Raw genomic sequence first — 17,628 nt, forward strand, 5'->3', positions numbered from 1 at the left:
AGTACACATTGACCAATGCTATGATGAAACCAATCCATCTATTTCTTTTCTTACAGAATGGGTAGTTTTGAAAAATTCCTTTCAATCGTCAGCAATTTTGGGTAACCTTTAGAAGTAAATCCTTACACACAATACTTTACCCGTTCAGAATCTTAAATATAAAATAAACAAACATGGAACTACACAGAGCTATTTCTGCAACCACAGACTTTTTAGAAAATGAATGGGAAACCTAAGAACTGATCTGATAGGGGAAAACCGAGAATGAAGAACAGTCTGCCAAAGACTATCTGGTTTTTTAAGGAGAACTGGGTCTAACCCTAGCTGCTATGTTCCAGTTAGCTTTATATCCTCGTCTGTCACTGGATCCAACCAGTGATAACTGCTAGATCCTCCTCATTGTATCTAGGTAGTAAAAAGCAAGATGGATACTTCTGTCTTAAATGGAAAGAGAAGAAAAAGAGAACACGGAAGCTATATTTATAATTTTATGAGTTGGTCACAGGCAGGTTAAGATATTTTCAAGATTTCAAGTTTGCTTTATTCTGGTTCTAGACACTCTAAGGCTGACAAGACCAAAAAAATAAAAAAAAGGGTACAGCTTCATACCTAGACAGAAGATTTTAAAAAAAACTAATAATCAAAAGTGTAATTTACTCCTGTGGTCCAGAAAGGGGGGGGGGGAGGTACTCCAATTACACTTAATTTCCCTTCGTGAAAGGAAAGGTTGTTCTCTGTTTTCCACCTTTATCTCAGAACAGACTCTTGCATGACTTGTCACAACAGAACACGCTAGATTGCTCAGTCTCCTTGTTCTATCTCAGGATAAGGCAGAAAAGATTGGTGCACTTCTGAAAGCAATGTTCATTGGAATGGAGATCAAACAGTGAAACCATGCTCTGTAGCTTGCACCTGAATAGACAGCTTTCCGATATAGGACGGTTTCCAGATACCGCAAACTTAAAAACCACTTAGTACTAATGAGTTATTACAAATGCTTGACAAAATATTAATTAAGGAACCAGCAGCAGACCTTTTCGGGTATGGTTCAGGCTCTATAGAATAAAACTTTGTTGAGACTGCTAAACTATCCTCATGGCTTTCTTAAGAATTTGTATTTTCTGTTTTGTACACAAACAGCATCCTCTTCCATCCTGTTTTTTGACAGATCTAAACAGTATTTATGTTTTGGGGGGGTTTCTTAATAACAGAAGTTAAAATACTTTCATTCTACCAGGGCACTGAAATATAGTTGTAGAGGTTTACTTGCTCGCTAAATCTCAAATGTTAATGTCTTAAAAAAAATAATTATTTAAATCATTTTTCTCAGAACAACTACCAAATGCAAGCTTATTTCATTAAAAATAGGCTTTTCTGTGTTTCTTAAAACAATGAAAAGTTATGTCTAATCTCTTTTTGCAGACAAGATCTAACACATCAGAGAAACAGAAGAAAAAAAAAACCACTAAAAAGCTGCTCAAGCACTAACCATGGAATCATTAAGGTTGGAAAATACCTTTAAGATCATCAAGTCCAACTGTCAACCCACCACCACCATGCCTGCCAAACCATGTCCTAAAGTGCCATATCCACACATTTTTTTAACACCTCCAGGAATGTGGACTCCACCACTTCCCAGGGCAGCCTGTTAAACCCACTCTCCTAAAACCAAATAAAATTAAACCTTGTACACATAATATACATGCTTAACACTTAAGAGAATAAGTAAACATTTTGCATAGGGGGGTATACACCTTCAAACTTTCTTCCATAGAACTGAAGCAAGTCCCATCTCAAGCACTCAGTTCAGCATCCAACTCGGCCTGATCACCTGAGCCACACTTATAGAGAAAAGTTATCTCCAGGGACTAAGCGAGGACTTCTCAGGTTTAATAATTCACTAAAAGTCAGCATCCCACTGAGGCTAGTAGGGGAAGAATGAATGATTCATTCTGTATTATCTTCTACAAGATCATTCACAGATGCAGGAAGACCTGCTTTCCCTCACCTCCAGTCACCTTTTATTTCTCAACTAAAGGTCACCTTCCTTGCTTCTGACCAACTACATGGTTACAGCTTTTAAAAAGCCTGACAGTGTGTATGGCGTTTAACCCCTTCTTATCACTCTGGAATTCTCACCTATGTTCAGGTTATGATTTAATATAATTCTAAGATTTTTCTCTAGGATGGCAGACAAATAAAATGTTTGGAAATTCCCTTTTTTCTTTTTCTTGCTCTCAAGCGTCAACATGATTTGTTTTCCAAGTGTTTGAAACATGCCTGTATATAGTAGCACTGTCAGTAAAAAAGAAGATAGCTGATGCATACCTGCACAGTTGCTGGTAACTTTCAGACAAATCTATGTACGCACATTTTGGCAGCCACTGTCTAATTTGGGTCAGATGTTTTGCAGTTTACATGTCTAAGATGGCTGGAGATTCATTTTACTGCATTTGCTAAATATTCAAACGTTACAGAGAAAGTAAGGTGTCAGACATTTAACACAGTAAAATAATATATAAACAACCTACCATTTCCTCCTCTATTACTTTTAAATTTTACAAATTAGCATACAGGACAGCATTGCATGCTTTTGAAATAGTACAGCAGACTAAGGACAGAGACACAACAACAGCGTACTTCTAGTTCTACAAGATAAAAAAAAGCACTGAGGTGATGATCATTTCAGCAGATTTTTCATTTCTCAGAATTAAAAAAAAATTAATTCTGATCAGTTCACTGCTTTATGAGTATTTTTTCACTTTATCCTAATAAGAAATAAGTTGCTTTTGCTTAACGATACTTTCCAATAAAGCCTGAATAGCATTCCCTTGAAATGCACAATTTGTTTTATTTAATTCAAAGGCATCAAACTAAATATGAATGTGAACCATTCTGACTCTTCAATATACAGGCAAGAGACTTTGACTTTCTTCTCAGCTTGATCAGCAATAAAACAATATGTAGACGCAAAAAAATAAAGACATTCTTTATTATTTAATATTATTTATTGATTTAATAAAACCATCAGAATTAAAGAGAATTAAGTCATCCTCCAGGCCATCTAACTCGTGTATCTCTGGCCATTAGAGAAAGAGAAGGAACCAGGGTATCAGAACCTACCCTAATCCACCATAATCTGAATCTCATAAAACACAAGTGGTAACTCTGACACAGAAAATGCACCTGGATCAAATTCTTCTTATTATTTACAGTGTTCATAACCTGTCACTACACTAAAAAAAAGCCCTAATTTTTCAAACTATCTGTGAACACTTCTCATGCTCATAAACTTAGGACAGCTGTGATATCTAGCTGGTAAATATGTAGCCAGGTGTGATTCCATCAGTCTCACCTGGTAATAAGAGCAGTTCAAATGCAATCCCCAATTACTTCAGCTGAAAGTATTTATAGGTCAAATTATAATACCCTTACCATATTTTTTTCCACAACCTGGTCTATTCAAAGACATTTGTTTTTACAACACCTTCTTAGAAACCAGGTCTGAGAAAACAGTTACATGCATAATTCAGTTAGAAAAAACCAAGCAAGCAAACAGACCAAACAAAACAAAAGATACATTTTAACTGGCTTTCTAACTTTAGCTCCTGTAACACAAGATAACTTATCAGAGGGTGAATACGTAAAATATTCAAGCCAACTCCATAAAAATAATCATTCTATATTTAGATATAACAAGCATATTTTGATATCTGTCGTGTATTATTCTAATCAAAGCAACAGAACTTCAAAGTTGTATCCTCCTGGCATAATCTGGCCATCAGAATTTTTTATTACAAATGATTATGCATGAGTCAGGGGAAGGAAAAAAAAAAAAAAAACACCAGCTGAAATTCCAGATCCTTGGAAACAGCCATATCAGTTTGCTGGCTTCTAGTTAGGGAAGCCAATTTAAATAATCTGCTTTTGCAGAGAATCCATATCTTCAATGTTTTGTCTTATTTAGGGGATGAACAAATAAATAGAACCTGTCCTAATGAGAGTTATTCTATCTACAGAAACTATTCTGTTCATAGAAACTCAAAATATCCTTTCATTTATTCCACTTAAAAAGCACTGCAGAAGCTACAGTCATGGAAGCCCAGATCTACCCAGTTTCTTGCCATACTAAAACATTCCACTGATGTGTAGTATCCAACACACAAGCTAGCGACCATTATATACCATAATGGCTAAAATTCACTAATACTGGTATTACATGGAAAAGTAGGACAGGAAAAAATTCTGTGTCTGTCTGGCACCAGATGAAATCTTTTGCTTTTCTGCTGAGCTCAGAGAGCAGCCCTGACGATAACACAACATTGACCAAGCTGACAGAGTATGAGGTAATGTAGTATTGCCTGACTCATTCAAATCATGTTACCCATTGACTTCTGAAATAAAGGTTAGTGAGACAAAGTTAAGCAGATGGGAGGAGAGAATAACCACTTGTTTCTTAGTCAAACTAAAGCTATTTAGATAGGCTATCCTTCTCACTAAAAAAGTCTTTTTGGTGAATGGGAAAGACATTCTGTGTCATTGGCCCTCCCTCTCCCCCCTGCAGGTTCACTCGCCAGGTGTTTTATGATATCTGCACTTCTTAGCAAGAAACAAAGGCAGGTTAAAAGAAAATAAACTCTTGCAATAGCAGTAACAAATACTTTCGAGCTGCCTGTAGCCTCTTGAGCAAATGCTAGGTTTCACAGAGGATGCATGTTGACTACATTGCTTGATCCATGCATCAAAAGGTAAAAAACCTGAAGTCGTAATTCCAGAAGTTTAAACATTGATAACTGAAAATCTTTGTAATAAAACTTCACACAGACAACATCCATTGCTATCACCACTTCCTTACACCTCCTATTAAAAGGACTTCTGACACACAAGGGAGAAGAACTTTGCAACTCAGACTGAGAGAATAAATATTAGATATGTTCCCTCAAAACCAGAACAAAATACGCACACAGATGAAAAGTGATTGCAGTAGTAAAACATGGTAGTCCTCCACTTGAAGCGCTGGGAGTACAGTACTAGTAACAGGAGACCCTTATCACCTGCAGAGACAGAACACCACAATCAAGCCAGAACAAATCTGCATCTAAGCTAAATCATCTACTTACTGCATTTCAAATAGGCAATTCAGCCAAGGTAAACAGAAATTATGCACTGCTTTCCAAGAGATCATAATCTAAAAACAACTATACACCACTTCAGGCAACAGGGGAAGAATTAAAACCTCTCCTCATTTCTATTTCAAATGTATTATTCAAATAAAAACTACTAAATTACAAAAGCCTTTTTAATGTAAGGTAACACAACATATCCACTCCATTTTCCAAAACTGGACTGCCAGAAAGGAAGTGTGATTTTGCAGGTAGCCTAACACACCGGTACATACAAGTATTCTGAACATATTCACTGCTAGTGCTTTCCAATACAGAAGTGAACCAAGGATTTGACAGACGGGTAAAAGATGGAGCTGTGAAAAAGTCTGCACCACTACTTTTCACAGTACATTCTAGGCAATTCTCTCACTTAGCCCTAAAATAAAATGGAACTGTCTCCAGATTACCACTTTTCCAGTTGTCAAACACACTAGTTAACCAGTTATCGAAAATCAGATGCACAGATATAAGAAAAATATCTTAAGAATAATTTAAGCATTAGAATTATGTACTTAACTGTATGGTAATTCCCCATTTATTAAAATAGTTAAATCAATAGCCATCCATTTCCTACTTTTCTTCTACCCCCCTTTAGCACCACACAAATAAATAAGCAAATAAAAGCAGAAGAAGAGGTTTTACATTAGCTGGCTGAAGTCTTTAACAATGAACACAAGCTTAAACACTCAGAACTCTCCGAGCTTTTCTGGTCACTATGCTAAAATAAAAGCATATTTCAAAAAAATACTGACCTTATTTAGGAAAAAGCCCATCTTTTTAATCTGTAAACTTAAGTAGTGCACTTCGTATTAAATAGAATTATATCTCTAGTTAGAATTATCCAGTAGTTTACTGAAAAGTCTAAGTAATCTCAATTTTAATAATTTTAATAATTTTTATAATGCTGCATATGAACTCCTCTTTCTCTGCTAAACAGAAATTGAGCCACCTAAACCAGCTACATAATAATTTAGCATCCATCATTAAAGTGTCATCTATTGCACCTGTTTTTTTAAAATATTTTATCATAATCCTAACATTTCAAGTACCCAGAGCAATTGCAAAGATTTCATATACCTAAAACACTCAAAGCTATGAAAGATGAAGCTAATACGGAGACATTTAACTTCTTATTCTACAAAACATACTACTCTTCTACAAAATGTCAAACAGTTTTTTTGGTGCTGCACTTTGTAATTTTAATACTAAACAGAACTTCGTTCCACATGTTTGTTCTGAGAACAGGTGAGACTGTACAGTAGCACCCAGCCACTCTTCCTGACAGCAGGGCAATGGTCCCACACGTCAGTCCAAGGAGATGGAGCGTTCTCACGTGACACCCCCCAACTTCACCGTTGATCTGGACATAAGGGTTCCCCCCGGGAATCAAATGACAAAACTGGGATATGAACCAAGGGCAGGATAAGAAGCCTCTTACTGGACTGCCACATAATCCTCTATGGCATTTTTTTCTCTCACCTCCCAGGAGAAACAGTGCGATAGTTTTGACACAAAGCAGGCCTTGCTGTCCACAGCATCTTCAGTTGCTGGACTGCGGCACCTGCTTTGGTCCTCGTGGCAGGGTCACCGTGACAACCTGTGAAGCCACCAGTATATCTTTCGTGCCAAGTCAGAAGACATCTCTCCACCCACATGAGGCATAATGCTATTTATGCATCATTTGTACTTTCACGTCATTTTTTTTTTCCTCCTACAGCTCCATGCAGGAGGAAAAAGGGAGAAGAAAAGATTTTTTTTATTTTTGTCATTAAAAAATGTGTTAAGAAATTATAGGCAATAAGAACGCCATTATTCTAATAAGGTTTTTTGAAGGTATATTCATTTATTGGCAATTAAAACTAAGTTTGCAAGTCTGTTTAACCAAATTTGAAACACATTGACATATCTGTAACTCTGAACAACTACATTCTCTCTCTCTCCAAGAACAGATGCATTCCATTTTTCACCATCTCACTCAAATTTATCATCTTGGTAAGAGGAATACAAATCTTCTTAATAGAATAATACATGCAATTGGGAAAATGCACATGGCTGTTCATCTAAAGTGTTTCCAGAGATGCATCCACAGTATCTGCCCTTTTTTGTTTGTCCTAAGTCTCACCCATTCCAGTACTCTGTAACAAGAGGGTGTGACAAAAGCAGCAGAGGATGTAGGATAGAGTTTACTGATGAATTTAGGAGGAGAGGCTGGAAAAGGCTGCACATAACACAGTGTAAAGTAAAACAATATGCAGCGCATGAAGGCACAGAACCCCTGAAGACTATCAGTCCTCCACAGAGATCTGAGCTCTCTCTTGCTCAACCATGCAATACGAAACATGAAAAAAAACAAAACAGTGCCCCAGTATCTCCATGAGGTACTCTACATTGTTCTCATATGCAGTCTTGGTGAAAATCCAGTTGGAAACCATGGGGAATCCCTAACCAGAAATAAATCTACTTTCTGTTGAAACCAATGCAAATAAATAAGTTGCAATTTTATAAACCTCTAAAATGTCAAACAGCCTCATATTCAAAAATACTTCAGGGCCGTGGCTCCCAACCTGCAACCCAGTAAAAACATTTACATAATCATCTTATCAAGGCATATTTTTGAGGAAAATTTCCATTAAAGTTCTGAACATTATGTAGTTACTGCTTAGAAGACGATATATATACGCCTATCAAGTATCCTTCGCATTATTTGTTTTGGATACTTTACTTAGGTTTACTCTAAGAGACAAACAATAAGCATTCTCGTATCATAAGCTGACTGCAGAGACTGCAAATGCAGATAAAAACCTGGATGAAAAAGTGGTTAAACTGTTTAATGTTCTCCTTCACCCACTACGACAGTACCTCAAACACTTGTTTTGTTTCCAAAATGCAATTTTCAGGTATGACATTAGGAAGAGGGAGAGGAGAGATTAGAGCAGTATCCATATGAAGAACATTTTTCATCTGCACCTGCAAACATACTTCTTTTTTTCTAGAACAATTCCTACTGCTTGACTATTTTAGACCTATGCTAATGGAGTAGCATAGGCCTGGATACTATCTTTCTATGGAAAGAAAAGAAAAACAATTGAAATAAGGCATCCCGAATTTTCAAAGGGTTCTTTCTTCTTCTAATCTATCTGCTTGAATAACGTGTCCAGAGTGGCATTTTGTAATGACAGCAACTTTCCAACAAATCAATAGTTATTTAATTCCCAACAAGCTCTCGAGTCCATTAAACCTGATTACATTCACCCATTTCAGTTGGGTGCAGTTATTTTTCCTACACCGGCACTTAATCTATAACAGGAACTTATGAGAACTTTCAAAAGCAATTTCAACATCAATCAGCATAGAGTGAAAGGCACGATTTGCTTGTAATTATTTATTGGACAGGATGGCACAGGGTCTGACTGAGCTCTAGTGTCCGACCTTCACCCCCAAATTCTAATGGATATGAAGGCTTGATGCGTTCAAGTGTGCTACGATGTCTCACTGCATAAAAAAATAGCATCAGCTTGCATGTCCCAGAAGACGCAGTTTTTCAGTACCTGATAATTAAGGGCCACTGTACAACGCCATGTTTCTGTTTTAGACAGACATGTCTGATATTAAGCCTAAAGTGAAGAACACAGCTCACAGCCTTTGATTACTAAATGGACCTATATGAAAAAACCTGTTGCATGCTGTGATTGCCCCTCTACACCAGCCAATTGTTGTAGTAAGGAACATCAAGAAAATTTGCCTCTCCTTCAGTTAGTTTGACTGATCACTAGCATGACACAAACGCTGTGATACACCTACGTCTCTCGACCCTGTTAATGCACAATATCTAACTACTGTCATTTATAGGGTACACTTTTTTTTCTTTTTGTCAATGTTGGAAGTGTTAGTCGAATTCTTTCTTAATGTCTTACAATACTGTAAACAACAGAATACTTTTGCTTAATTAGTGTCTACACGATCTATTCAAAATCCTAACTCTAACAGCAGAAAATTCAGTAGTACCACATTTTGGTAAAATAAAATCAAAACCAGACAACACAACAAGAACAACAACTAAATCTAGTGATTGCCAGGTAAGTTCTAAAATACAGAACTCTTGCCCTAAAGCAAGATCTTACACTTTCAGGGCTCAGAAGAATTCATATGAAGTGCATGAATATTCTGTGAAGGTGATATATTTCTATACACACAAAAACACAAACACTTTTTCATTCATTGTGACGCATAACATATGAATTAATGCATATTTAACACACTTCATATTTGCTGTGCTAAAACACTTAACCTAAACACATCATGGTAAGTTACTTTGTCTTACAACCTGCCATGGCAATGCTGACTCCCTCAGAAACCTAGAATGGATAGCAAATCCTCTGCCCTGTGGTCAACCTCGTGAAGCAAAGGCATGAATGTTAAACAGCAGACAAATCAATACAAGCAAATATAGCTCAACTACACCATTTATTCAGCCATGAGAGATGTCAATACACAGATTAGGGTGATCCATCTTTTTGATTTCCTACTGTCTTCTCAGTGACTACATGAGAGCTTTTGCCTGTATTAAAAGTGTTTGCTTTCTCAACCATAAAAATTCCAATTATTACTCTAAGTGCACTAGAGTTAAGTTGCTTGTTGGAAGCGGCCTTGCATTACCTGAACAAGTCCAGCGAAGTATGGTGCTGCCGGCAGAATCATTGGCACTCCATATGGATGTAGCAAAACTCCTTGAGACGACAACATGGTTTAAGTGATAGTATTACTCCCACTAAAGCTAAACACATCAATTGAAAGTTAGGGGAAAATTTATATACCAACTTCTTCCAAACTCAGAGCTAGAACCAAATAACTTCTGTCAGGGGCAAAGCCCACATCAGCTGTAAAAAAAAGAAAAAAATTGACGTCAGCAACTCTTAATGTTAAAATTTTCTTCAGAGACAACAGATAGAGACAACAGCTGCAAACCTAACTCTACCAAAAAAGGAAGGTGCTATTTTGGGACCAGCTTAAGTAACATGACTAACCAACTACTCTAGCAGTTCAGATTTTGAAGTACTATACACATACAGATCAAATTATCTACAAATCTACCAATTAGAATTAATTCTCCTATCAGTTCTGGCATATACATTACAACAGTTACTATCAGAAGCCATTTAAAAAATAATCAGGTTTATCATGATTGCATAAATAAATGTTTCTCTGTATTTATAAGCTGTTAAACAATATTCATGTAAGAGTTTAGACTTGGCTGTTACAGTGGGCACATATTGTTTGATTCATTATATTCTTCTTATTTTGAATAGTTGAGCTAACTAATGCAAGCTAACTACTTCCATTAGTGTAAATTATATTTTACTGGCTTTTCTAACCTTTTGCAACATCTATATTGTTACATTTATCTTAGCTTTTTTAAAAAGAACGAATCTGACCTTTAGAGTATTTCATCTGTTCTCCAATTAAACTTACATTCTTAGTGTAGGAGACAACAGAGTGAAATTTCGGCTGTTTTCCCCCCCTAAACAAAACAGATTTGCTTTTTAATGCACTACTTGAAAGACATTCTCTTCCACAGCTAATCATTTCTACTTTAGACAAAACAAACTTAGTCATTAACACCTGCTTCACGTGCAATGTATCTTCTATTGCAGATATGACTAATGACAAGAATTACAACTCACCAAGATTTTTTTTTTAATTCAATAAAGAATTAGTTCAGTGCTTAAAACTTCATGTCACAAAGTAAAAAAAAAAAAAAAAAAAAAAAAAAAAAACCCTCTCCTACAGTCTTTGAATAACCACAGTGCTTCTCATCACTAATTTAGGCTACTTGATTTTGTTGCATAATTACTTTTCCAGATAACTAATTGCAGACGAGATTTGATGTGATACTCAATTATTTAATGTCACATTTTGACCATCGTGAAAGGTTTTCAGTAATTGATTCTCATGTTTCAAGGCAGCCATGTTGCAAGATTTAGTAATCTACCTTAGCAGCTGCATGTTAGCCCTTGTTACTATCAGCCTTACACCATTTCTAACTTTAGGTGTAGAATTGTGACCCTCTATGATGCTCTTCTGAGAGGCTGCCAACGAGGACAGCAACTGTCACATGAGGAAGTGAAGTTTACCTAGTTCCACCTCCTGTTACAGAATCGCTTCACTTGGCTGTTGGGGAAAATACTGTTAACACTGGTTATCTGCCTATGCTTAGTAATAATCATATTTCTCGCTCTTTTCCTATTAAGGAATAGAACTCTGCAGTTTCATGATTAAGCACACAGTAGGCTGACACATCATGGGTTTTGCCAAGAGATTTTCATAAATTCCAATAAAAAAAGCAGTTATTAACTTTCATACAGAAATACATAAACAAAAGGTATATATGGGAAAGCGAGCTGCCATTACAACTCCTTTACAAGTATTTCATTTCTTAAAATACCCATTCATTTTAACTATTACCTATTTGTTCGGTCTAACAGAGTGTGCTGCTTTTGAAGAGAAAGCAGATTTCTTTCACCTAGGAATGGAGATTATAAAATGGATTCTGCAGGCTTTACTCAAATGACTCCAGTGGGACAACGGACATAAATAAGGATTGTTACATTGCTCTGTAAAATACCTAGTCATTTTTTTGTTTCAGCATGTATGCATTTGATAAGATGTTAGAAAACCTAAAGAGCAAGATGATTTGTACAGGGAAGCACAGGCTCAAGGGAAGCTTTTCTGTCATCTGTTTCAGGACACTTTTTGCTTAACATTTTCATCAATTATTTTGGCGCAAGGCAAGATGCTGATGAAATTTTCTGACGACAAAGTTGGATGGTACTGGCAAGACTGAGAAGGATAAGAATATTATAGAGAAAGAACTGCTCAACCTTACGGACTGAATCAATAGAAAAGGGATGAAATTCAGTAACACAAAACGTAAGGTCATGCTTCTGCTAATAACAGAAACTTCAGTTTCTCAGGAGGAAGAAAAGCAAGACTTCATTGCATCTGTTCAACGAATTTGAGCTGCTAGTGTGATGCAAATATGAAAAGGCAAATTATCAGTATTTCTTAATTGATTTTATTTCTCAATTGATGTCTTAATTTCTTAGAGGTACTTCCAAAAGCATATAGTTCTCTTCATCCATATATAAAAAGGGTCAAATTCATAGCACGTAGAGACTGTAGAGAAAGTCCTTTTTGTGTTTTTCGGGAGCATGGAGCCACCATGTTGTAATAGGAACCTAAGAAAGTTTGTTTATCCTAGCAAAACAATCTGTGAACAGGGAAGAAAACAGTAGGAGGAAGAAACTGTTTAAGCTGAAGACAATCTTGACACCCTAAAAATCAAGGAAAAACTAGTTATGAATAAATTTAGGCTGAAAATTTTTTTCAGGTTATTTTTTCGAAGTATTTTGGTGTTGGCTAAGTGAGGGTCTAGAACAGCCTTCCTAATCCACAGTGAGAAAAAAGGATAGCTTATAAAAGAAAATTACGTTGTACCAATAGTAGTGGTAGTCTGAACCCATCAACTTACAGGAGGACCCTTCCAGTCCTTTGAAAGCAGTATAAACATTCAAGAATCATGAAAATATCAAATGTCTAAAAAGCATTTATATTTACTGTATTGCAGATTGTAATATATAAAAATAAACTTTAAAAATAAACTGTAGTTACCTGTTTTAATGAAAGGATGCTTTGCTTGCCTCACTATAACAACATGCTTCTAAATGTATAGCTGTATGGCACTCCAAATCCGAGCTCTGACTTTCTGGTTGGGCTCTTTGATGATGTCCCATGTGTGCGTCAGCTACCTAAGTTCGCACAAACCTCTGTGAATCAAAACCACAGAAGTACAATACAGCTTTACTCACATCTCTGCCCGGAGCCATATCTGAACTTACGCCAATGCAACTACATAGTTGCACCATTTTATAGCAACATATTTGATCACCCTCCCAGCCACAGAAAAAAGAAACCTGTCTTAAGTTTTACCATTCACTGTTAGTTAGCATTAATGGCCACTCCTGTTCTGCAAGAATATACTGAATACACAAAATTTGACCATAAAAAGTGCTGAGGACTCAGAGAACGAGCCAGAAGAGTATTAAACACGCTAATAATTGTTTCACTTCAGCAGGACCTCCAGCATGATTAAGGTTAAGCATGAGCCTAAACGTTTTTGCCTGGACAAAGCCAGAACGGTCAGTACCACGCATATAATCACCCATCTGAAGCCACTGATGGGGCAGTACTTATTTCCTGCCTACTCCAGGATTCTTACTGCCTACAAAAAACTAAGTATGTATGTGGCTGGAAAAGGGTAGATCATCTATTTTAAACAACTACACAGCTTTCACTTTCACTGTATTCTAGAAAACTATAATGCTGTTAAAAAAAAAATGACACATTAAGCCATTTTCAGGATGTTCATGGAGGGCATGTTTCTTTTCAGCTATCTGTTTCCAGACCTTGGGGGATTTTTTCATTAAAAAATTTTTAACGATTTTCTGAAACTGAAAACATTTTAAAAATGAAAGGCAGGAGAAAAGAACAAGAAAACAGATGAACTCTAGTTTTATATATAAAATACATACTCATAAATATCTGATCTTACTTGTTTCATTTCTGCAAAATTTTGCTAAAAGGCAGGTATTATTTATGCAAATGAATCTACAGTTTTAAAAACTAGCAGCAATATAAGAATTTAGTCACACTGGACTGAAAACTCCCAGGTGATACCACCTGAATCATAGCTCAGAAGCTCGTACAATACATACCTTTTTTTAAACTTGTTAAGACTATTTTTGCACCAATATTAATCAATTCAAATAACGCATTGTATTATAAGAGACTATAATTACTCTACACAGAAACTGACTGAACAATCAAACTCCCAAAATCTGACAGGGTAGTCCTATTCTGAACTTGCCTCCTAGGAAGAAGCTGGTTTTAAAGGTGAACAGCATAGGTTAAGCATGTTAAACATAAGTATTTCAGGCACAGCAGTCTAATGTCATAATTGTGTCTTAGCACAGAACTGAAGCTACCGAGAGGAGTGCTCTCATAGTGATTTCACCACGGACTTGCTAAAAAGTACTTTGAAATGGGAAGGAAATGGAGACCGCTGTACAGTACAGATGCACACAGAAATACAGCCAGCAGTGTGCCTGAAAACTGGGCTACATGTGCAGGCAGAACAAGAAAAATGAAAATGATGCAAGAAGGACCAAGAGTTTTATCGCACCTGCACATAATACAAAATGGCACATTAGACAATGACCAAAATGTTCCCCCAGGAAAAAGCAGATGCCTAGTTTTGCTATGGTTCAAGGGAAGAAAGACTTCAGCAACTTCCCTGGAGCCACATTGCCTGGAAAAGGCAGCTCCCTGCAATGCAGTCGTCAGCCAATCAATGATGTATGCTCTAATCGGATCCTGACAGAAGTAATCTGTTTAGACCACCTTTCTGCCAAATAATTAATTCTTCTTAATGCCTATATCTAGTTGACAATACCCAAAACAAAGGTTCTTCCAAATGCTATACAACACCAATGAACTTCAAATAATTTCTGCTTCCTTCCAACATTGCCTTAACTTTCCCATCTCACAGACCATAAATAATTCAGGTACCACTTTGGCACCCTCTTCATAGCTTATGCTACGTTATATTTGATTCCTTTAAGCTCTTCCTCCAGCCTCCTGTTCTCTGGTCACCTCTCCTGTTCTCCAAATGCTCTCAATTTTCACTTTAAGATTTCTCAGTGGTTTTCCGGTAAACGAAAACCCAGAACTGAGAGGGTAAAGCATTTTCGAAGTCTCCTGGTAGTTTCCATCATCCACAGCAACTTTAGAACATTGTCCCCAAAAAAGCATTACCAGATCAGTACCACGCACGCTCCAAAAGAGAAGGTGAGCTGCCATTGATTAACATTGCCTGAGGTAACCAGACCCAAGCATTAAACAAAATATCAGTAGATAGAAAAAGCTGTCCTGCGTGTCTTCCCCCACCCTCCCAACCATGACCGCTGCCACTTTTATAACCACTACACTTGTCTTCCAAAGCCTATTTCCACCGTTCTGCAAAAACCATTTGGGACCAAAGGCTCTTCAAAGGCACCAGAAGCACTATCCAGACTTGACCCCTGTCCTCAGCTGCTGACGGTATTCCTTCTAAGTAAAGCTTGAAGTACATGTAGGAACTGTTCATGACAAGTTTCAATTCCCCAGCCAACTCCCATTATACTTAACAGCAGAACCAAAATACAACATGGATATCTTAGTGACTTTTAAAGTAGAAAATATCACATATACAAATCAAAGATATCTGCTGATCTCATACTGATACAAGTGTGGTGGATACTGTCAGTTTATTGAGTTTATTAAACATCTCAGTTTACACTAGCATTTAGGGCAAGGATATAGAAATTGTTTACAACGGGGAGAGCCCATCTTTTTCAGCTACATAGAACACTTGTGGGATACAGCACAGTTAATATTAACAGAGTTTTCTTCCGAACTTAAAAGTTTCTATCTGAAAATTGCATTAGCTCTTAGGAGCAAATTAAAAACTAGCTGCAGTTCAAGATGAACCTAGCCGATTCAATCAGAAACCAACAATGCTTCAGTTAAACTGAAGTTCAACTTTCCAGGCTCTTTCCTTTAAAGATACAATGGTAGCAACTTTAGAGATTTCAAACATAAATAACTATAGCCCTGCTGTCTACGAGAGCTTCAGACAGAATCACCTCACACAAAACTTGGGAAGCATATTTGGGAAACAATCTGTAGCCTTAGAAAAAGCAAGGCTTTCAGCTTATAGGCCAATTGGTCTTACGTTTTTTGAAGTGCAATATCCGAACAAATTTTGCTTTCTGAGTACATGGCTAATCTTTTTTCTTTGGTTTGACTAACTCCAAACTTTCTTTTTCGTTGTCAGTACTGTACACTGATTTACCTGCTGCTCTAGCATCTCACTGGCGAAAGAACGGCATGTTTACTTGAATTTCTTTTGGAACGCTCCCACAACGATCACTTCTCCTTTCTCTCCTTGCATTGCCCCACAATGCATCCTTTTATTACCTCAACAACTATACTGTACTTGTCATCACCTTCAAGGGCTTACTTCAGCCTATTCCTACCCTAGCTACTACTGTGAACAACTGAAAAATTAATATCTTCTTCATATTGCCTTTAATATTATGCTTGTTCACCTCCTAAGCACACTCAAAATGGCATTGATGCTTTCTCCTATAATTTCCTGACAGCAGATAATAACTTCCTATAAACATCTCTGCATGTTCTCTTGCAGCCCATAGAAACTCCTCCTGCCAGAACTTCACACAAAACATTGACTGGGGGATGAACTGACTGCTCAGTGGCATGATGACCAGTATCTCTGTTCCTCTGCAGGTCAGCTATACATTTGTAAGTATCTTAGACTGTAAATTGCTTTTGAAGAGAACTGTGTCTTGTACAAGGAGATCATCACCTACGACAATAATACAGAAGAACGCACACTCAAAATGTATACATCTACTTAGCTTCACTTTTTCAGGAACATGTGCGGGCAGAGGTTTTTACATAAATGGCTTGCCCTCTTCTACATCCTTAGAACCTTCAGTTCCTGCTTAGACTAGATTGCTAGAGAAACATCTTTGTCTCCTGATAGCAGATAGTGTGACTTACACTTAAGTGAGTCGCAAAGCACACAGGCGATAAATGCATGCTAGAGGGAGGAAGCAGGTTAAAAAATGGAGTTAAGGGATGCCTCAATGGCTGGACTTCCCGTTGGCTACCACAGAAACGTAAGGAGCTGTCACCATCCATACATATCACGGCACAAAACTGGAGAACAATCTGCAAACCACTGCTCTGTGAAAACAAACCAGCAAACAGCTATAGATGCCTTCTGACTTATCTGCGTTTTCATATGAATGAGAAAGATTCTGAATCACAACCAGATATGTCTTTTTGTGCCAGCATTTGTGTCAAAATTAAAGCAGGATGAATCTGGGAACTTCAGTTATTTAATGTGCTGGGCACTGAACTAGTGAGAAAGATAACATTAGACTATGCAACACATGACACTGAAAATCATCTAAAGCTACAAAAAGTGGTGCAGCACACGTGGTGATGCCAGACATTTGCAGGGTAGCTCCTTCAATGAGCAGCTCTGTGGCCCTTTACAATTCTATTTGTGAGGGGAGTTTCTCGGTTTGTTTCCTATTGTACTGGATCACTCAGAGAAGTCAGCTGCAGAACTGGAGGAAAATACTATTGCTTTAACTACCAAGAGTTGATTTCGATATGCGTACATTACTATTCTTCACAACACCGAAGACGTACTGCAAAGGTCTTCACTATGTTTCTTGCATCTAATGAGTACTGCAGCCTGCCTTCTCTTATGCAGTTCCATATTCCATTATGTAGCTCCTGTCAGCTGGATAATGTACCAGGATCAGGTGTATTT

At 37.1% G+C, this 17,628-nt stretch overlaps 1 protein-coding gene across 47 annotated transcripts in view; it reads right to left on the minus strand.

Moving 5' to 3' along the window:
• Positions 1–17,628, minus strand: part of RBFOX1 (RNA binding fox-1 homolog 1) — a 1,166,109-nt gene that overhangs the window by 251,163 nt on the left and 897,318 nt on the right. For 6 of the 47 annotated variants that reach the window (XM_075435977.1, XM_075435983.1, XM_075435976.1 and 3 more), the window contains 2 exons: positions 12,834–12,988; positions 9,822–10,042 (listed from right to left, as the gene is read on the minus strand). The exons of 33 other annotated variants lie outside the window; for them this stretch is intronic. In XM_075435977.1, the coding sequence (XP_075292092.1) occupies positions 9,822–9,908 (87 nt within the window). In that variant the 5' untranslated portion in view covers positions 9,909–10,042; positions 12,834–12,988. Of the gene's footprint in view, positions 1–9,821; positions 10,043–10,597; positions 10,629–12,833; positions 12,989–17,628 lie in introns of those variants that run through there. 8 more of the 47 variants (XM_075435948.1, XM_075435941.1, XM_075435939.1 and 5 more) reach the window with 4 other exon arrangements.

This window comes from Opisthocomus hoazin, chromosome 15 (assembly GCF_030867145.1).
Source record: "Opisthocomus hoazin isolate bOpiHoa1 chromosome 15, bOpiHoa1.hap1, whole genome shotgun sequence".
In the NCBI taxonomy this organism is placed as follows: Eukaryota; Metazoa; Chordata; class Aves; order Opisthocomiformes; family Opisthocomidae; genus Opisthocomus; species Opisthocomus hoazin.